This window comes from Solanum verrucosum, unplaced genomic scaffold (genome assembly GCF_900185275.1).
Source record: "Solanum verrucosum unplaced genomic scaffold, falcon-dt-bn FXZP01000183.1, whole genome shotgun sequence".
In the NCBI taxonomy this organism is placed as follows: Eukaryota; Viridiplantae; Streptophyta; class Magnoliopsida; order Solanales; family Solanaceae; genus Solanum; species Solanum verrucosum.
In genome coordinates, this window is record NW_026020430.1 from 5,313,484 (window position 1) to 5,336,393 (window position 22,910).

The 22,910-nt window shown below is 29.7% G+C and overlaps 2 protein-coding genes across 3 annotated transcripts; both read right to left on the reverse strand.

The window, feature by feature from the left end:
- Positions 1 to 14,787: 14,787 nt before the first annotated feature.
- On the reverse strand, positions 14,788 to 15,915 carry LOC125807530 (histone H1-like). Its single transcript, XM_049487254.1, has 2 exons — positions 15,656 to 15,915; positions 14,788 to 15,578 (listed from the first exon to the last, which is right to left on the reverse strand). Exons 1-2 carry the CDS (start codon positions 15,839 to 15,841, stop codon positions 14,934 to 14,936), a joined length of 831 nt encoding a protein of 276 aa, XP_049343211.1. The 5' UTR covers positions 15,842 to 15,915; the 3' UTR covers positions 14,788 to 14,933.
- A 1,501-nt stretch (positions 15,916 to 17,416) lies between these two features.
- Positions 17,417 to 22,523, reverse strand: LOC125807540 (uncharacterized). 2 transcript variants are annotated; one of them, XM_049487267.1, is made up of 6 exons: positions 22,198 to 22,523; positions 20,544 to 20,639; positions 20,224 to 20,442; positions 19,153 to 19,249; positions 18,204 to 18,266; positions 17,417 to 18,090 (listed from the first exon to the last, which is right to left on the reverse strand). In XM_049487267.1, the coding sequence occupies exons 1-6, from the start codon at positions 22,483 to 22,485 to the stop codon at positions 17,906 to 17,908; spliced, it is 948 nt and encodes a 315-aa protein (XP_049343224.1). In that variant the 5' UTR covers positions 22,486 to 22,523; the 3' UTR covers positions 17,417 to 17,905. The 2 variants fall into 2 exon arrangements, with proteins under 2 accessions (XP_049343224.1, XP_049343223.1); XM_049487266.1 differs by having other exon boundaries at positions 17,417 to 18,099.
- Positions 22,524 to 22,910: the final 387 nt, after the last annotated feature.

Below are 22,910 nucleotides of genomic sequence, written 5' to 3' on the forward strand. Positions count from 1 at the left end.
CTAACAATAAAAGTTGAAATTAGATATATGGAAATGATTCAATACAACATGTAAGAATATATTGTCCTAGTCAATTCCTGTTTATTGCTTATATATGTCATATGTGTGCTTAATTTTGAAAATTCATTTGATTGTAATAACTTTGTATTCTTTTAGAAGATCAATTAGTTCATAAACTTGTTCTTGTTGAATATAGTATAAAGAAGTTGCAAATAGTGCTTACCATTGTGGATGATTTGATCTTTGTAGATGATCTCATTGAACATTATCTGACAATTGAACCTATCAATGAGTATGTTTAGAGTTGTGACATTGTTGCTTTCAACAAAATGTGAATTTTGTTACTTCGAAGTTTTGATGGAAATGAGTGACGATCAATAGACTTTTTCTCTTCTAAAAAAATGTACCTGATAATGCATTTGTTCTGCTCTTTGTTTGAAAGAATATTTTTTACTTATATGAGTATCGGTGTTGAAAAATAAAAATAAAAGTATTAATTCTTAAACTTAATTGATTCTTGTGTACTTCATTTGTTTGTTTGTTGCATTAATTTATCTATTTGATTTCTATTGAAGGCATCTAAAGAAATTGTGTAAATTTTTTATTATTTTCATTTTATAAGAGCACTAAATCTTGGTTGATATTCATATAATCTCATATTATTCTATTTCTAAAAAATGTTACCCCTATTTTGATCAAAATTATTCAATTCACTTCTACTTGAAATAAGATTTATCTTGCTTTTATTTAAAACAAGAAGATTATATTCGCTTGCACTCCAGTAGGATCACTTTTATTCACATTCGATAATGATTGTGTAATTCGATGAAAAACGAATTTATCATCATCTAAAATACTTCATCTCGTAATAAGATTTATCTTACTCCCGTTTGATCGTATGTAAATCATATTTTTGCTCCACACAACGCAATATTAATTTTATTTGTGAATTGTGATAATAAAATTTTAAAATTTAATATATCACAAATTATAAAACCTAAAAATATGATCTACATATCTTCAAAAATCTCTTGACGAGATCTATAAAAATCCTAATATATTTTTTTCAAAAAAAAAGACAATCACAAAAATGATATAAAGATATTAAAAAACGAAGTTGATGTTAAAATTGTATATTAAAAAAATATTTAGTTTGCATACTAATCATGTTAATTATCAAAACACAAATTCATTGCTCTGATACTGATGTAGTAATTGAATAGGTATATACTAATTTAGAAGACTTACGAATTTCTCATAGCGAAATCAGATCTGAAGCAATCACGATTTATGTCACCGATCGTGAAAATCCTCACAAAGAGGATGAACTTTTTGGAGAATCTTAGTAGTTTAGCTTGTTATCTACCTAGATCCTCACCTTGTGAATAAGAGTTCGACTCTCTATATTATAATTTCTTTCTTATTTTCTTTTTTCTTACCCTCTTAAAAAAAAGCATAAAAATTTTTTGTTCACGGCCTAGACACTCCTCTAACAGATTGTATGCAAATTTTTTCATCATAAACCTCAATTATCACATTGATATGAAGAAACTTAGGTTTTCAATACTCACAGTAATGTATTTATAAGTGAATTACTAGGGTTTATGAGTAGGATAAGTTAATGGGCTTCTGGGCTAATTTGCATATCTTACGAATAAACACAACCCACTTAATTAACACCCTTTAATATGAAAAGGAAAATTTCAAAACAACAATATTACTCTTATTTAGAAGTGAGACTTAGAAGGACTAACACTGCATTAAAGTAGTTGTACAACATGCATAGAATCTTGTATATTAACTTTTGACTGCATTAAATTAGTTGTACAACGTGCAAAAAGATTTGTACATTAACTTTTATAAATGACAATTACAAGGACTAACATTGCAATTATTATTATTATTCATTACTTACAAGGACTAACATTGCAATTATTATTATTACTCATTACTCCTTATTAGAATTATTATTATTACTCATTTTACTCCTTATTAGAGTTGACACTTTAAAGGACAAACACGGAACTACCAAGTTGTACATAAAGCATTTTAAATTGTACTATAAAATTAATTGTGCCTCATTAATTGTACACGTGTCTTTCTACATATACAACAACTCACATGAAGAATTACTTTTCTGACTTTTTTCCTCAGTTTCTCTCTATATATTCGTTTTTTTCCTTTTTTTTCTACTTTCCATTCTCCCCTTTTACTCTCTCTTTAGTTAATCTTTGATATTACATTTTTTATAGATCTTTAAAATATTTTGAATTATTAATTATTGTGACTTATAATACTTTGATATTTATGTAGTTTACAAATATATAAATTTCATTTTAAAAAAATTGAAGATACCATGCGCAAATTTTCGGTCAAACTTAAACTATTTGATTCTCGAAAAATAAAAAGTGTCACATAAAATTGAACAGACGGAGGATAACTCTCAATTAAATTTATTTCAATTTTTATTTTCCATTTTTAACATAATTTTTCAAGTTGGATTTTTAGGAATTGTATTGTAGACCCATTTAGATTTTACCCTTTTGTTTTAAATTCAAAACGACCCTAAAAAACAAATGGTGATTACAGACAACAAAATTTCAATAATAAAGAAATTTGAACGATAAATTCTTCACTATCAGATGACAAAATTTGAAAACCATTAAAAAGAAAAAATGTATAACCATACAGAGATTTAAATAAAAATTTAGAAAGCAATGGAAGAAATCAGTGGTAGGCAAATCAAGAAAATAAAATTTGCCTAAATAGTAGACGTGGTTTGATGAGAAAGAACTATAGTATAGGTATTTATACAAAAGTGAAAGATATTGAATAGCCAATCAGATTGGACCAAGTTTATAGACGCGTGGGGACTTAACACAATTTTTTAATTGGTTCACAGTAGCGAAGATCTGTGTTTGTGATAGTGAACAACAACAATAATAAATATATTTATTGTAGTCCTATAAAGCAAAATCTGAAGATGGTAAAGTGCAAAGAGATCTCATCTCTTCTACTTTAGAGATAGAAAAACTATTTCTCATTAACCCTATTTATCATTACGATAAAACATTAAAAAATACTACTATATTACTCCTTATTAGAAGTGACACTTTAGAGGACGAACACGGCACTACCAAGTTATACACAAAGCATTTTAAATAAAAATAAGTTTACATATTTAAATGATGAAAAATAATAATCTTAATTAGTTAGTTTCCATATCTTAATATATTATTATATTTAAGTTCAGATATCCAGTTACTTTTTGGGACAACTTATATTGGGAAAACAAAAGAATATAAGAAAATAAATTCAAAAATAAACATAAAACAGAACAAAAAAAAGAATTAACTACGCAAAAAAGATTCAAAAAAATTACACATACAAATTCCTATTTCTTTTAATTTTGCTTGGCTTAAACACAAAAATATTAAAAAGTATATTTCACGTTTTAAATAAATATTACATTCAATATAATAAATTATGTAACATAATAGGAGTTATATTTGTACATTCTTACACTAATAAAGAAATTAATTATAGAAAATAAAGACAATAAAAATAGAGTTATTGAGACAAATATTCTATTATAAGTAAATAGAAAGCAAAGAAACTAACTGTATTTTCAAAATTATAAATTAACGCAATTTTGAAATAACTTGAAAACTCCTGGAAAACAACAAAAATGAAAAATATAAAGACTGCAACTTTACTTATTAATAAACAACTTGAAATCTCCTCAAAAACAACAAAAATGAAAATTTTCAAGACTGCAATTTTACACATTAATAAATAATTTATTTTTAATAAAACCAATTGTATTTTCAAAATTATAAATTAACTTTTCATTTTCATGTTCTATCATTTTTGTTAGTAAAAATTGCTCCACCAAACTATGAAAGTATATGTACGTATTTCTTTAAGTAGCATATCAATATCCATCGACTCATTTCATGCTTTTATGTTTTAAAATATTATAGCCCACAAACACAATAAACTACAATTATCAACAAAAAAGTGAAATATGAATGTAAATTACAAAATAAATTTTTTGAAGAGTGTTATCAATATAATATAATCAAATTATCTAAGAATTACATAGAGGCCTAAAGAGAATAATTTAAAGGGAAAAGGGCCTGATATACCCCTCAGCTTTATCAATTAGAGCTGATATACCCCTTATTATGGTAAACTTTATTATAGATGTCCCAATTTTTTTCAATACAAAAACTAAATAACAATATAGTGGGAAAAATTGTGTTAAATTATAATATAGCCACAAAAAAAATTGGTTTTAAAATTCTCTTTACACTAACGAACAAAAGAAAAAATTAAAATAAGAATAAGAAACTCAAAAAATGATAATCAAAGACTTCAAAAAATAATTTATGTATAAAAAAGATTAAAATATACCTTGAAATTCGCTAGAAGGATCATATATACCCCTACATGATTTTTTTAAAATTTAAAAGTAAAAAATATAAATTTAAAACTATTTTTTTCACTTCCGTTAAATTAAGGGTATATGTGAGCTCATTTTGTAACGGTAGGGGTATATGTGAGCCGTTTGTATAACGGTAAGGGTATATATGAGCCACTATTATAACGAGGGGCATATCAGCTCCAAATGACAAAGTTGAGGGTTATATCAGACTCTTTTCCCTAAATTAAATAAAAAAATTTTAAAAAATCAACATTTATATCTTCACGAACACAAACAAATAATATTAAATGTATGATTTCAACAAAGAAAGAGTTGTAATTATATTAGACATATCAAATTATTTTACCTTGTAAAATCAAATTATGTAAGAATGTCTAACCATTTTCATTATAGATATATCTCCTATAATTTGCAAAATATAATCAAATAAGTAAAAAAATTATCTAGCAAAAGATGAAAAAGATAAAGAATAAGGAGAAAATTACATTTAATCATAAGTCCTCCTACACATATAATCATTTTTGACAAAACATAAATAATCCAAAAAGAAATAATATAATAGAAACATTACTTCTTAAGCACCTAAAAAAATAAAGAATAATCAATCTATATAGCTAAAAATCCATTAATCTCCATCTTTGGATGATTTCATTTCATCCTATATACAAGAGTCAAAAAAAATAATAACAAATTATTACTCCTAAAATGAATCTCCATTTTTATGGTTATAAAGATAATCATAAAAATAACAAACCAAAATAATTTATCCAAAAGAAACAAAAATATGCTTTGACATATTAGCCTTACTTGCTAATTAAAAGTAATATATGAAATCATATTTCCAAAAGATAATGCACCTTAAAGCTTAAAAATATTGTAACATGTCTACCACTAATTCTCTAATTGAAGATCACTACAATATAACACACAATTTTAGGGTGATTTTATATGTTAATATAACCTTCTACATTAAATAATTAGAGGTTACAAATATGAAAGGCTTGAGTGGTTATGAATATGAAAGGTTTGGGAGTTATGAATATTATTAATTCTAATTTAAGAATAGAATTTATATAATTGAAGAGGTATAAGTTAAGAAGATGATTTTGCAAGAAAACAAATGATTGAAAGAAAAAAAAAAAGGTCAAGAAATAGAGAGGTGCCACATCACCTTCTCTATTGGCTTCTCAATTATAATCTATTCACTCCCACCTCCTCTACACCTCAACCAGTGTGGCCGTCCTTTCACCTTATATGTGAACCAATCATTGTCTGAATCATTTCCTCCTTTTAAGCCTTATTTTGTAGCCTTATTTTGTACATATATAATTATTGTTGAACATAGATATACAAGTTGGAAGATTGGTATTAAAATCATCAAGTTTGAGCTACATGATGAACATTTCAAGACCAAACATAAGGATATAATATACTTATTTTAAATTGGAAAACTAATATTTATGACAGTGCCATGATGTTTTCAATTGGAAACTGAAATTTAGGATAATAATGTTCTAAATTTTGAACTGAAAAATCCAAACTTAGAATAGCAAAATTGACAATGTTAAGTTTTGATTAATATTTAATACTTTATACTTATAAGTTGCATTTAGAAGTTTTGAAGTCAAAATACATAATTTAGGGATACAATTTCTTGAAATTTGAACTGAAAAATTCAACTCATCTGAAATATTAAACTAAGAAAATGAACATGAGGATATAGAATTATGAATTATGAAATTATCTCACAATACCAAAACTGCCCTTACTTGTCTCATCACATTTTCAGCACAAGGTACAATTATTTTAGGCTGTGTTAGTCCTTTAGAAGTGCCACTTCTAAATAAGGGTAGTAATAAATATATAATATAGGAGTAAAATAATAAGAGAAAAGAAAATTGATGGGTAAAATGTTCTTTAAAATTTGTATAAAATAGAGAAATCTCATACCGTGCTAATTACATCCTATTCCGGAAGTCTTCTTAATTACAATAATTTTGAAATTTTCATTGCTCTCAGATACATTACTCAATTGTTCGATACATTGTAAATGATACATTACTTAAGATTCAGTTGCGTCGGATATATTCTTTTACTGTCGAATACATTGTTCTCTACTCCGTTGTTGTGTCATACATTCCTCTATTGTCGGATACATTGATCTCTACTAATTCTGTTGTGTGAGATACATTCATCTATTGTTGGATACATTTGTTTCTACTATGTTGTTGTGTTGGATCCATTTCTGTATTGTGGGATACATAACTATATATGAACATGGTTCATAATGGGAAGGATGTATCCAAAAGGAGATTTTTGTAATTTTTATAAATGGTAGGAAATTTTACATACATACATACTACTTGGCTGGAATATTAAAACTATTATTCAATGACTAAAATATCCCAGCACATAGTACAATTTTTGTGGCCGTGTTCAGGAGTGCACGTGGTTTGCTTACAAACTAAATAACAATACACGTGTCAACAGGGAAAAGATGAAGGCTCATCCCAAACAATTAACTTTGAATCTTGAATTAGAGTCGCTAATGAACTCTGTTTACTAATATTGCAAGTGAAATTCTCATCAATGTCAATAGGAATTTTGAAACGTGAATGAGTTGTTCGTCCTCCTGGAAGTACTATTTGACTCCTCTCTAATTCAAAAACGTTTCATACACTTGCCAATTAGAACTTTTGGATCCTCACTCGCTTAAACAATTGTGTTGCTGAGTGAGGCAAGTGACCGAGAAAAACAGTCAACTTCTACAAACAGACCTGCTTTGGAAAATGATTGATTTCAAATTCTCTAATTTTCAAGCCTTCAAGTACAATTTCACACACTTTTAAAGCTTTTAAGATTTCTAGGGAACCATAGTGTTCTATTTTCGATGATGTTGTATTAGTATTTAGTAGTTATTCTTAGATAGAAGTTATGCTTTTAGTATCATCTAAATTTCTTCCGTTATTTTTGTATTGTTTGAATTGCAACTTCTGATTTATTAGCAGACTGGCAGACGATACCAAAACACCATAGTTTATCATATTCATAATTACAATTGTGGAATTGAGAGGATGATCATACAATAGGAGACTAATGATGTTTGGAAATGATTTAGGTAATATTCATTTCCACTTATTATCTGTATTTTTGACACACATAATATTTTATAAAGAAGTTTTCACATTTTATGTCATTATGCATGTAGGATAGGTTTTGCTTTAAAAATTTCTTGTTCAACTTTTCCTTTAAATAAGTGAAATTCAAGATATATAGTTTAAGAGGAAATGACAATAGGGTTGCGGACCGTCTCAACTTCATTTGAAAGTGTCACGCCCCAAAATCTTCAAGCACACAAGAAAAGAGATGATACATGCAAAGAGTGAAGAAGAGAGAGAAGCACAAGAAAAATTTGTGAATACAAAATGGGGCTACCCAAAAGAAGATGAAGAGAAAAAAGGAACTAAAGAACAAACACATGTTAAATAGTCACATATAGATCCAAGTATAAACTATAAAGTAGACATTTCTTAGCTTGTTGCACAATTTGTATCCTCTACATATGATAAACAATGACATGCTAATCTTATATATCAAAACTGAAACATCTGTTATATCACTCTTCTAAGTAAGGGTCATTATTTTGGTTGTATTACATTAGTTAGTATTTGCAGATCGTTCAAGTTGGCATCATACTGATGTCTGTTGTACATATTCTAAATATTTCTAATAGTATATAATATATGATATTATCCAGCTTCTGCAAAAGGTATCACCCTTGATTCATTAGTATTAATATTTTTACAAGCAAAATATTTTGATTATTGGCCCCGTGCTTGCCACGGGCCTCCCCCATCTAGTTTTAGCATAAATGGGACCACATTGCCACACTTTCAATATTTATAATATTTTAGTTTGTTATATTGTTGACTTATGTATTTTTTTCATTTGTTTAAGTTGGAAAAAATACAATTAGTTAATAACATAATGGAGAAAATATTTCAAATAAGGTAAAAATCATTGAAATTTCTCATCAGTTACATTTCAGATAAAAATTGACATGACCTTTGTCTCTCTTTCTCTCTCTCTTATTCCTCAAATTTTCAAAATCAATTTTTAACACTCTATTGATAATACTCAATCTATGTCGAATTGAAGTTGATTGAATTGAGATTTTTGTAGGCAGTGAGGAAGAATTTAGAATGAATACAAAATAAAAATGAAATACAAAACTTGTTGGCATACAAAGTGAGCACAAAAAACATAAACTTGTTGGCATACAATTAGAATGAATACGAAAAAAAAAATACAAAACTTGTTGGCATACAAAATAGGGGTGGGCGTTCGGTTCTTCCGTTCGGTTTAATCAAACTTCGGTTCGATTATTCGATATTCGGTTTTAGAAAAGTCATGTGCACCATATTTCAAACTAAACTAGATCGATTCGGTTTTATTTTTTCTACTTCGGTTCGATTTAGTTCGGTGTTTTTAAATCAATTTTTCGGTGTGAATAAAAATAAAGAGGGAATATGATAAAGTAACAATTGTTGTTCACTTCACACTTCAAACTTCAAAGTAACAACTAACAGTCTAACAATAAAAAGTAATAACATCAATTTGTTGTTCACACTTCACACTTCAAAGCAACAACATAAAATGATAAAATCATAGAGCAGAAACACCAAGTTGCTGCTCAAACTTCAAATTTGTGTAGCTGCTGCCTGCTAACATCAAGGCTCCAGCCAACAAAATAATATCAATGGCAACAACTTTTTAATAATCAGTCACAAAATTATATCAATGCAAACTTTGTGTAGCTTCTACCTACTAACATCAAGGTTGTTGTTTACTAACATCAAACCCAATTCCCCTTTCATCCAAGATTCATTTTTTCACAACACAGAAGAAGTTTTAGCATCGAAACTAGCTCTAATTTTGCAATCTTGCACAAATTTCACAGAAAATCTTGGTTTTGTTCTTCGTAAAGGGCAACAGGTTCATGCCCAAGTAACTGTAAATGAAATCGATAACTTAGGTATTCGAGAAATACGTACCATTTATCGGCATCGGCGATGGTCCGAGGCAAAAGAGTGAAGATTGAAGACTGAAGTCACGACGCTTGGTCTCAGTTGAATTGAATTTAGTTTTGTTTAGTTTAGACTTTAGAGTTTAGAGTTTAGATTTTAAGTCTTTAAAAATTGAAATGGGCCAGGTGAAGTTAAAAATTTAAATGGGCCAGGTAAATATTTTGAGTTAAAATATATAAGTATTATTAAGTAATATAATTTAAATATTGTTAAATTTGTTTAATAAAACTTCGGTTCTTTGGTGCACTGTAGTTTCGGGACCCTTACACCGAAATCCGAACCGAAGAGTCGAAGTTCCAAAAAAAAAAGAATCGACATCGAACCGAAATACCGAAGAATCGACACCAAAGAACCGAAATAGTTTGGTTCGATTTGATTTTTCGGTATTTATGTCCACCCCTAATACAAAGTGAGATTGAAATACAAAGTGAGCACAAAACATATAAAAACTTGTTGGCATACATAAAGAAGGAATACAAAATAAAAATAAAAAAACAAAAAACTTGTTGGCATACAAAGTGAGATTAAAATACAAAGTGATGTTGAAATACAAAGTGAGCACCAAAATACAAAACATTATTGACATATAGTTCGAATGAATACAAAATAAAAAAGAAATACAAAATTGAATGAAGTCTAATTTAGAATAGCATACAAAATTCTGTAAAACTACTATATATTGTCCTATAATATAATACAAAATGAAACAAATACATAATTTGAAATGAATACCGCCTACAAAATAAATACAAGTTACACCTAAAAAACTCAAATTTAGCAAGATACCACATGGATTTTATAATGAATACAAAATGCAATAGACCATAAAAACAGTAAAGAATACAATTTGAAAGTTTAGATACAAAATGCAACTGGCCATGAAGTTGTTCTTCATCACTTTGATCTTCAACAATTTTATCACCTTCTTCTATGCCCATAATTTATTTATTTTTGGACTGTTAGATTCATTACTCGTGTTGGTAGGATCATGTCGAAATTTAGATCTGCTCTCTTCAGCCATTTTAACCGCAGAGCCTAGAGTTTCGAAGAATCCTTGAGTAATGTATATATGAATGTTAATGTAGATTACTGTTATATCTCCAATACAAAAAACAAATCACAAAAAAATCAAATCATATGTTAAAATCGTGAAAAATAAAAAGTACACAATATATCAAAAATCTCAAAAGATACTTGATGAAATGTATTTACCTGCATCAGTGGGTGAAAATCTTTTGAATGATTTCTGAAATTTCTTTACAAAATGGACAAATTTCGAAGAGAGATACTATGGAGTCTAGTAAAACAAAGAAATGTTTACGTTATTTGAAGTGACAGAAGATGGGTAAAAAACGTGTGAGAGAGAAAGGAGAGAATTTGGGTAAAAAACTTGAGAGAGAAAAGTGGGTAATGAAGTCTTTTTTTTTTCCTTTTTCACCGGGTAATGGACTCAAAATAAGGCAAAGGTGTGCCTAAGTTGAGAAATAAAAGGAAGGAAATAAATTATATTAGGATACACTTTATTTGCTATATAATTAACCTATTGATATTTTTAATAAATTATTTTAAAGTATAGTTATTTTTATTGATTATGTTAGGCATTTTAACTAGTTAGCTAATTTTTCCATATGAAAAAACTCAAGTTTTCAATACTCATAATAATGTATTTAAAAGTGAATAATTAGAATTTATGAGTAGGATAAGTTAATGAGCTTACAACTAATTAACACATCTTATAAATGGACCCACCCCAACTAATTAACACATCTTAATATGAAAAAAACTTATGTTTTCAATACTCATAATAATATATTCATAAGTGAATAATTAGGGCTTATGAGTAGGATAAGTTGATGGGCTTACAGGTACTTTAGCACATTTTTATGAAGGAAAAACTACAAAATATAGCAAACATCAATTTATATTCAATGTATATAGCTACATTTTATTTTTTTTAAAGCTATATGGATATACTTACATATTAATTAGCAAACTTAATTAACCATGAATTGTCAAATTTTTTTTAAAATATTTTATATGTATTTAAATAATTATTAAATAGGAAAGATATATATCACTATACACCTAATAAATGCAATATGCACATTTTATGGTGCTATGTTCCCCATACTTACCTTATTCAATATTTTTCTCTTTCAATATACATGTATCAATGTCTCTTTTTATTATTTCCCCCCCAATTTTCTTCTCATTCAAGATCATTTGCATAATTGTAGGAACGATTTTTGTGACTCATCTTCATTGGGTATTTTTTAATTGCATTTTTTTCTCGTTTATATGAAGTTTATATTTGTATACATATATATGCTTCTCGATTTTCGTAGGGTTTTGTTTGAAGAAGTTATTTTCACCAGCATTCAAATATACAATTTCGTTGGATACATAAATGCATTACATAGATTTGAATGTATATGTATACAACACATCTATTTTTTTTTTAAATTCACTTTGATACAAATGAGGTAATACATGAATACATTCCGTTCTCTTGATACACACATATAATTGTATTTAAATGTTGAACACAATGGAATACATATACATTTGAATACTTGTTATTTTTTGTGGATTGTCCAATTGGATATACAAGTACATTTGGATACATAAATACATTACATAGATTTGAATTTATACGTATACAACACATCTATTTTTTCATAGAGTGAAATACATATACATTTGGGTAATTATATTGTAGTATAGTTCATTGCCATTTTTTTTTCTAGATTGTCCAATTGTATTGATATATTAACACAATTGTATTGAGCAATTTTAGGGATACAGTTATGCTTGTCATGGAGTTCGCGTATTTGAAATCGAAACAAGCAAGATTCATTCACAATTACAATAAATTAATTTAACTAAAGAAATTTATGTGAAATACCTTTATGCTTGAACAAGAACAATAACGACAATGAAAATTTGTGTACGATGTATCCAAATTTTTTAAAACTAATTGAAATTCAAGAGTATATGCATTGACTAGGTAATCAAATACATGAATACATTTTATTCTCTTGATTACACATATATAATTGTATTTGAATGTTGAACACAGTGGAATACATATACATTTGAATACTTGTTATTTTTTCATGGATTGTCCAATTGAAAATACAAGTGCATTTGGATACATAAATACATTACATAGATTTGAATGTATACGTATACAACACATCTATTTTTTTATAGAGTGAAATAAATATACATTTGGATAATCATATTGTAGTATAGTTCAATATTGTCATTTTTTTTTAGATTGTCCAATTGTATTGATATATCAACACAATTGTATTGAGCAATCTCAGGGATACAGTTATGCTTGTCATGGAGTTCGCGTATTTGAAATCGAAACAAACAAGATTCATTCACAATTACAATAAATCAATTTAACTAAAGAAATTTATGTGAAATACCTTTGCGCTTGAACAAGAATAATAGCGGCGACAATGAAAATTTGAATACAATGTATCCAAATTTTTTTAAAAAGTAATTGAAATCCAAGAGTATACGCATTGACTATGTAATCATTAGTTGTTAATGTAATAATGAGAAGTTGAGAATTTCATGACATAATTAAAGGATTTAGTTACCTTATTTAATGCATTATAATTCTAATTGTATCAATGTATAATTTATTTATTTTTTACACAAATACAACTAGATATTCATATAAAATGTAGTCATTTTTAGTAAATAACATACTTATAACTATTGAACTTTAATAACCCTATAAATGTAGTCATTTATGTAAGTTGCTCTTGTATGAATGGACTTAACCCAACTAATTAACACCCCCTATTAGTGGCACAACCCAATAATTGTAAACACTTAAAGGAATCATTTGGTAGTTAGAAAAGAAAAAAAATTATTCATATATTAATTTTCGTATAACTTATATGATGTTTGGTAAGTAGATATAGATAAGTCATTTTGTATAAAACTAATTTGGTTGACATTTTAAAAGCCTGCATAATTAATAAATGTATAAGTTATGAGGAAATACATATATAAAATAATGCATAGATTCATTCATAATTAGTATGGCAATGTTCACCTCGGATTCAAGCTTAATCCTTAAATTTTTAACTAGATTTTGTAATGTGAATGTTATTTTTATTTCAATGAGGTTATAAATTATATCCGGGCTGTCAAGTGTATTGTACTTTTTTTATTCCGCATTAAGTAAATTTGTGAAGTAATGCACACTTATTAAGAAAACATTTATGGACAAAATTTAAATCATATTTTGCACTATTGCGTTTTTGTGAAATTATTAATATAACTATGTAAGTTCTATGATTTTTGTAGGGCCGACAATTGAGCGAGTTGAGTCAAATTTTAGCGGATTATAATGAGTCAAGACAAAAAATGAGTTAAAAACCAACTCAATTTTGCTTAGATCAATACGGGTTGAGTTAAAAACGGGTCAAGTAATGGGTTATAGAATGGATCAAGATACAATCCAACCCAATTTTACTAAGTTTAATACTATTATTTTATTTGTTTGTTTAAAAGTTTTTTGCATCAATAGAAAATATTTTTCTCTTTACTATGGCTATATATAATTTATCAAACTAGAAAAAGAATTAACAAAATTTCTCATGAGTTAATTTGGGTTACATATCAACTTGGATTGAATTTGCTACTCTAAATTTATCTCTTACAAAATATAAAACTTCATGAAAATGGCAAATATAGAAAAAAGATTCCAACATTCATCTTTAATTTTGAAGAATAAAAAAAAGTGTAAAAATTTAATTAATATGGACTAAAGAATTATGATTTATGCTTCGTTAGCATTTTTTTAAGTGTATTTTATGCTAGACTTCATATTAACATTTTTTATATATATAAAACACAAGTCAATATGTTAACGCAAAACTAATATTTAAAGGACACTTTACTGATGTCTAATGACTTCTCCAATTTTGGTTTTGTATTTTGAGTTTAGCCTCTTAAATTTTAATTTAGCAATAAAAAAATGATAATTTTATTATGTTATCTTTGGAATATAATACACAGCTTATACTGCGTTTCACAATATTTAAAGAGCCGAGAAATTAGATTTTTGTTATAATGTAAAATCAATACAAATTTTAATGCATTGTGTGTGCATTATAAATGGATAATTAATGATGATGCATTTCAATATTTGACCGGCTACACATTAAATTTGGTATATATATATATAACAATAATAATGAAGAGAAGATAATTAAGGGCATAAACTCAACTAAAATGGATTATTATAAAACAAAAAAAAAAAGAAAATTACAACTGGAATTTAAAATACTATTTTCTATATTGGGCCGCACATACAAACCACCCACAAAGATGAAGAAAATTTACAATGCTACCCCTCCTCCTACACTAGATCACTTCTTCGCCTTTCTGGCAGATGCTTTCTTCGCCGGCGATTTCACGGTCTTAGATTTCACACTCTTCACCGGAGTTTTCTTCACCGGCGCCTTTTTAGCAGCTGGCTTCGGTGCAGCTTTCCTCGACGGAGTCGACCTTGTAGATGTCCTTGCTACCTTAGCTGGCTTCTCATTAGCAGCTTTTGGCTTTACAGCAGCCTTAGCTTTCACAGGGGCTTTAGTCTTTACAGCTGCTTTCGGCTTTGCTACAACTGCCTTAGGCTTTGCAGCTGGTTTAGCTTTAGCAGCAACAACAGGCTTTGGCTTAGCTTTTGATTTGGTAGCAGTTTTAGCCTTTGGAGCAACAACCTTTGGTTTTGGCTTCGGCTTTGCCTTGGTTGCCTTCTTTGCCTGTGTTGCTTTTGGCTTAGCTACTGGCTTCTTCTTAGCAGGCGCAGTAGCAGCTGCCTTTGGAGCTGGAAGCTTGTAGGAGCTCTTAACCTTGACAAGTTTACCAGAAGCCACAAGCTTCTTCAATTGAACAAGCAACATTTTCCTGAAATTTGATGGAAGATTTTTCTGCTTATCTTCAATGAACTTTGTGATCGCATACTGACTCGATCCAGTTTTATCCTTCAATGTTACAATCGCCTCTTTAATCATCTGCATAACATTTCAAGTTAGCTAATCGGCAAATTAAACAACAACTTCGATTAATAACAAATCCACAATCAATTTACCTCAAAGTAGGAAGGATGAGTCGGAGGATTTCTCTTCCTCGGAGCAGATGATTTTTTCGCCTTGATCTCCTTCTCTTTCTTTGGTTCATCAATCTCCGCCGGTGGATTTTCTTCCGTCGCTGGTTCAGCTACCGCCACCTGTTCATTCACAGGCTCGATTGCTACAACTGGTTCTTCAGTCGCCATCTTTGCAGAAACTTCAAATTAGGGTTTCTAAGATCTGTAGAACTACTGGAATTTCTATTTTGCTTGTATGCATTTGTGATGAAATTGAGAAGACCATATATAGTAAGCTAAAATAAATTCGTATCCAGAATTTTGAAAGCTGATTGGTTAATAGCCTTTTGACGCGGATTAATACTTTAAACGAATTTTGAATATAAGCCGTTGGATGAAACTTCATCTACGGTTCATAATGGTAGGTGACTTGGACAGAGATTGAGATTGTAACAAGAAAAGCTTGTTTTAGTTCTTTGAGCTGTGTTTTTATGCTCAATTAATATAGGCATAACATGAGTTATACTTAATGGAATTTAACAAAATAAAATTATATAGGTAGATAATTTTGTGAGCTTTCTAAAGAGTATATTTTTGGAATTTTTGAATGAGAAATCTGGGAGATTTTTAATTTTGAACAGCAAGTGGTCTGATCAATGAGTTTCTTGGAGTCTTTTGTAGTTTTGGGTGATTTTAGGTCAATGCTTCGAGTAAAATACTGTTTTTTTCTTTTGATATGATAAGAAACTAAATAAGGAGTCTGTCAAATCAAGAATCACAAAAATCCAATAAGATTTGGTCATGGAATTGTTGGTTCAAAGGTCATTGAAGATGAACACATACATGAACAAACTATTTGTTCTTCTTGGAGTATAAAGCAAATGTATGTTATATTTTCTTAATAAATCTTATTTACCTCAACTAATTTTTTTTACAAATCATAATTACATTCTTGATGATTGAATCATTACTCGTTTCTTCAAAATTATAATTTAAAATTTTATTTTACTATTACAACATAATATGTGTATATTTAAGTGTAGGTCGTCACAGATTCATGTGCAACGAGTTTTGTTCTTGATTGTTCTTTCATGGTTTCAACTTTGGTTTAATGCGCTATAACATTATACACATAGATCGTTGTTTTTAAACATTAAATCATGTTAACATAAAGCAACTAGTTTCATTTGTTACTTGCTATACATACATCTATTTCTTCATATGCCTCTCTTTATACTAATAGTGGTGCATTTATCATCTAGGTTGGTTTGTTGTGCCAACTAACATTCTAATGCTTCAATTCATGCTAAAAAAAGTCTCTCAACCTTTGAGAAACTAGAGCTCAAAAAGACATGCTTTTGCAACTTAATCACCATGGCTAAATGCAAGCAAGAATATTTTGGTCTAATTCGAAGTACCAATAGTAGCATAGTTACTTAGTCGTCTTTCATATAACGTATTATGATCTTGTCTTTTTGCATGATACCTTTGGATGAAAACTAAATAACTTTAGCTGAAAACTAACTTAATAAGAGATGGATAAGAACTTGTGAACTCTAAAACATGTTAAGGTTTCTACTTGTGCCATTAGTTATGACAATTAGATGAAACCAACTTTCCTGGGTATAATTTTGTGTACTCAATATCCTATATCTAGTGAATTTAGCATCAATAACTTGATTTAGATAATATCATGTTCTATATTATTGTTGTTGAATCAAAAGTCAAAATGTCAAAAAAATCATGTAATAAATGGGCATTCACTCAACTCAAAAACATATCAAGAAACATTCTTGAATTTGTTCTTGCAAGTATTTGAACCTTAAATATACATTTCTGATATGCACAATGCATAGATTATGAACAAAGTGCAGTGAAATCTGATGTTTTCACTCAAGACACTATCAAACTAGTAAATATAACTCAATGTCAAGAACAAGATTGATCTCTTTGCAGGAAAAATACAACAACAACAACTACTACTACTACGCCTCAATCTCGAACAAGTTAGGAGTTGGCTATATGAATCTTCACTGACCATGTCGCTCTTTTTAATCAAGCCAATGTTATTATACAAAATAAGAATAAAAACTCATCTCTTTACTTGTAAATGATGATGCATAATTCTACTGTAACTGTTGTGCCCTTGTTGTTCGGGTGCAATATAACTAGCCGGTTGAAATATGTTGTGGAGAAGTTCAAGATCACGAGCTAAAGATTCACAAAGACACCATTGTAAACACTTGGATATATCTAGTTGCGAGCTATGCCAATGATATGAGGATTTATCAGAGAGGCAGTTGATAACACGACTTGACGACTATCTACATTTGAGAAACCGGCTTCATATATGTTCTTTCCTGTTTTCCTGGTAAAATGACAACCATCTGCGACAGCCTGCTGCAACGGATCAAGCAATCCCTGAACAAATCTGAGAGCTGTGCCATCTGTCCAATTGCAATCAGAAAAAGTACAATTTTTACTTGATGCAGAAAACACACTCGGGAGAGACACAAACATTTAACACGACGAGTGTAACTATTATCTTTACCTGCTGCAGCCACATGTTCAACAAAGAGGTAAATGCCACCAGGCTTGAGCACCCTTCTGACCTCTAAGAGAAAAATGATAAAGCATTATATCAGGACTTAATCCTTTTCAACCATCCTATCAAAGAAAAGAAAGTATACAGACAACAACAAGGATGTACACATACATCAACATCCTGGCAAAGAGTCAATATTTTTTTTAATGAAAACGACGTGATCACCACAACATTTTGGACTAATAGCTCGGCAGCTTCAGGAACCAATGGAGATAATTATCAAAAAGAAAGTCGAGGTTCTATAGACTAACATGATTAGGATTATGTGTTAAGACCATTGACAGTACAAGAAATATTTTGCATTTACCCGAACAATCAAACTGACATTTTTAGAAGTTTTAGGGTCACTGTAAGTTTAGATGAGCAAGAATATTTCAGCAGAAAAGCAGATATATAAGCTGCAGCATAAATAGAATCAGGGCATAATGCTCCTTCGTCTTTGGTAACTTTGTGCATTTTTAGGGTAAACATTTTAAGATAAGGTCATTGAAGTCCTATGCCGAAATCACTTTTGCTCTCTGAACAGCAAAAAATTAAATGTTCAAAAAGAGTGGATTCTACAGCAAAATGAGCAAGTTTAGTAAAGGGCCAAAGAAATGAGCCTGTTTTGTTTTATATATTTATAGTGGGAAACTCAAACATGTGATAAGTACATCAAACTTCATCAAATAAGGACATCACCTAGGATAAGATTGTAAATATACAAAAAATAACTACAAGATAATACATAAGATACATGAAAAGAATCTAAATACAAAGGCACGCTGATGGTTAAACGACATAGGTTTATGTTTGATATGAAGTTTACTGAACTACTTCGATGTAATTCGTGAGCAGGATAAGCCTATGAATTGAACTGCAATATGAAAGCATAAAACTAAAAGAGATTATATACCCTGCAGTGTCAGATTAACATCTGCGACAGAACATAATACAAGAGTGCCAATGACAGCATCAACTGAATCATCACGTAATGGCAAGGACTCAGAAACCTGCATGAGACCATCAACTTCAACTTTAAAGTTTCCTATTATGTATTAGATACGTCTCCTGTTAATGACGGGTAAGTAACTAGGTGCCAGCTAAAGAAAATACAACAATCACACTCTTGAGGTATTTGCATTACATTAATCAGCCGAAAATACACACAACGAAAAGCCCTGATAAAAAGTGTAAGCAAAGCAACAAAAAGAAGAGAGAAGAATGACTAAAGTGAAATACACGAAGAAAAGTCGGGTCTCGAACAAACAAGAGAAGAACACCTAAAAAGTAGTCGAGTAGAAAAAGGATATAGCACATGACGAAAAGCCATAAGAGGGAAAAAGGGAAGAATTAATTAAAATTACTTACAATTTATCATATCCATAACCGAAAAGAAAAGAAAGAAACTATGCCTAGAAGATAACCAAAAAGAATAATGGAATGGCTACAAACAGCATAGTTTGATTACCATACACTAGTTTATGCTGATGCTGTTACATAGAAGCATTAAACTGATTACTGAAATAGCAAAAGCACATCATAGGGAAAGCCATAAAAAGTAATGTTTTATCATAAAAGGTCTTTTATGCCTACAAGTTAACCTGAGCTGATAAAAGTATGTAGGCTTAACAATAAAGCCATTCTGTTATAACTTTGCAATGTATTCTCCAAAAAAGCTACTCCCTCCATTTATTTATGTGTCTTATTTTCTTTTTTAGTCCATTTCAAAAAGAATCTCTCTTTCCTTTAATGACAACTCTTTTAATTCTAACTTTTCACATGTTAGATTTAAGACCAGAAAATTAAAGAGTATTTTTATACATTCTACATAACATTAGTTTAAGACCACAATATTCAAAAGTCTTCTTTATTTTCTTAAACTCAGTGCCAAGTCAAAACCAAACAAACAAATTGAAATGCACGGAGTATATAACTTAAATACCATGATGATATAGATTTATTGAGTCTTGTTAAAGATACGTACTGCATGCAGGAATTTGAAATTCGCAGCTGGAAGGCCTGCAGTCTCTGCTGCTGCTTGTGCATATTTCTCCATCTTCCTGTTTGGATCAACGCCATAAACGGAAGTGCCCCCCTCACTGGCATAATACTTCAAATTTGGACCTGTCCCAATGCCAATTTCGAGGATTTGTTTGGCCTGACCTCTCAGATTAGCAAAAAGCTCTGACTTGTAACCTTCAATCTTACAGAAAAAGGGTATAAGTTCAGAAAATCTTATGTATTTCCATCATTTACTAATTAAAAATAATCTCTGCAGCTCTCAAGTGGACAGTATGAGCTAACCTCAGCTTCATAAGATTTCATACTTGTGTTCATGGCTGTTGCATAAAACTCCTCGTACCAATCAGGCCTAGGAGGATGCAACCTATTCAACATTGCCTACATGTAAGATCAGTGATTGATAAAGTCACTCATAAAGCACATTGATGCTAAAACTGCAACATTTGTTGAATTGCGATTGAGCAACTACAATATGAACAAATCTAGCTCACTGCCAAGTTTGTCACAACTAGTTCTGATAACTCTTAGGAAAGAGCAGCCTAAATCTTATCAAAACTGCAACATTTGTTGAATTACAATTGAGCAACTACAATATGAACAAATCGAGTTCACTGCAAAGTTTGTCACATTGTTCTTACCTAACCAGTTCTGATAACTCCTAGGATAGAGCAGCCTAAATCTTATCAAAACTGCAACATTTGTTGAATTGCGATTGAGCAACTACAATATGAACAAAATAGCTCACTGCAAAGTTTGTCACATTGTTCTTGCTTAACCAGTTTGGATAACTCTTAGGAAAGAGCAGCCTAAATCTTACTATCATACTTTGTCCCCATAGAACATTTTCATGCAACAACTTGGATTAATTGAATGTAAATCGTGCTTCTTCAATATAGACGGTTTCCTGAATGTTAAAACTTCCCTGTAATGACTACTTCCAGATTGGGAAAATAACTAGCAAAGACCTTTTGAACTTAAAAGTTCACAACTTTAACAGCCAGCATTCCACATTTTCAACTTAAAAACTAAATTCTGTGACTGTCTATTTACAAGTGTAGGAAAATTACCAATTTTATGTCAGACAAGTCAATCAATCAACTTTGTCTCACTTCCATTTTATATGGTATTCTTCCTTTTTTAGTCGGTTCCAAGAAACAATACACCTTTTCTAAATTTGAAACCTCCTTAACTTTAACCTTACCAGTTTACCATTAATGACATGCTTTTATAGTCATATCAATGTTGTGACTTGTTTAAGCCATTTTTTTTTCTTGTAAGAAAACCCAAAAGCTATCTCTCCCCTTGCCCAAGTCAATATAAGGAAACCACCTGGTCATTCCCCAATCAATGTGATACTCTAAAGTCTAACCCATTCTAACACCCTTGCACGCCCGGACCACCGATCGGAGCATGGACAATATAACATGGGGCCCAAACAAGAACTAACCTTGCTCTAATATCATGAAAGATATGACCTTTTGGCCTAACACAACTACATAAGCTAGCTCACGACAGAAGGATTGCCCACCAGTACATTCCCCAATCAATATGAGATTCTAACCCATTTAAACAGTTCTTAAACTCCGTGCCCAATCAAACACGACATATATATGGTACTCCCTCTGTCCCTAATTACTTGTCCATTTTTTATTTTATAGTTGTTCTCAATTATTTGTCCATTTTGACAAATCAAGAAATGACAAAAAAAAATTTACCTATTATATCCTCAATTAATTACTTTGAAAAAGGTAGAACTTTTTGAAAATCTTAAATTTTTAATTTATCCACTTCATAATTAATCATAATTAATAGGGGAATAATGGTAAAGTCACCATGTCAATAATTGTTTTCTTAATAGGTGTGTCAATTCAAAAGTGGACAAGTAATTAGGAAAAGAGGAAGTAAAAGAGTAGAAGTGAAGCATTATATATTTTACCATGGGGTCAGCAGGAGATGAAACATCAGAAGCATGTGAAGGATGAATAGGCAATAGAGCAGCTGCTCCTAGTGCTGCCATAACGTGTCTTCTACTGCAGCAAAAGCAAAATTTGTTACTACTACTCAAAGGGTCTATAACCCTTTTCTTCAATTGATTCAACTCATTTTGCATTTGAGAATGAAAGGGGACATCTTTTAAAATTGTGCTTTCAGAAACAGATGAATTCACTGATTTCACTTTCTGGGTACAGTGAATCTTGGGATACAAAGCTGTATGTATCAACATATTCTTTCAATTCCTATAATTTTGACCTCTGGGGTTTGTATTACTTCAGTTAAAAGAGACTGGAATTGCCACTAGTATTCAATTTTTTGTGGATCACGCATTTTAACTAACTCTCAATCTAAATGTTAAAAACGTTTGGTCATGAAAGCCATTAAGGTTCAATTCTTGATGATTCTTATATTTTTGAGATACTAGTTTCTGGACACGTGTAACATATGTGTCTCATGAAATATGTTATAAATTCGTTAAGATGATTAAAATTCAATGAAAACATGTGTGTAATGAGTACTAAAATGCAACAATCTCAAATAAATGTTATGATAATAATTTCTAGAAAATTAAATTAAAGAAAACTAATAGAGAAATATAAAAAAAATAACATACGCATCGTTCTTAAGACTTTAATCATAACATTATATAAATGA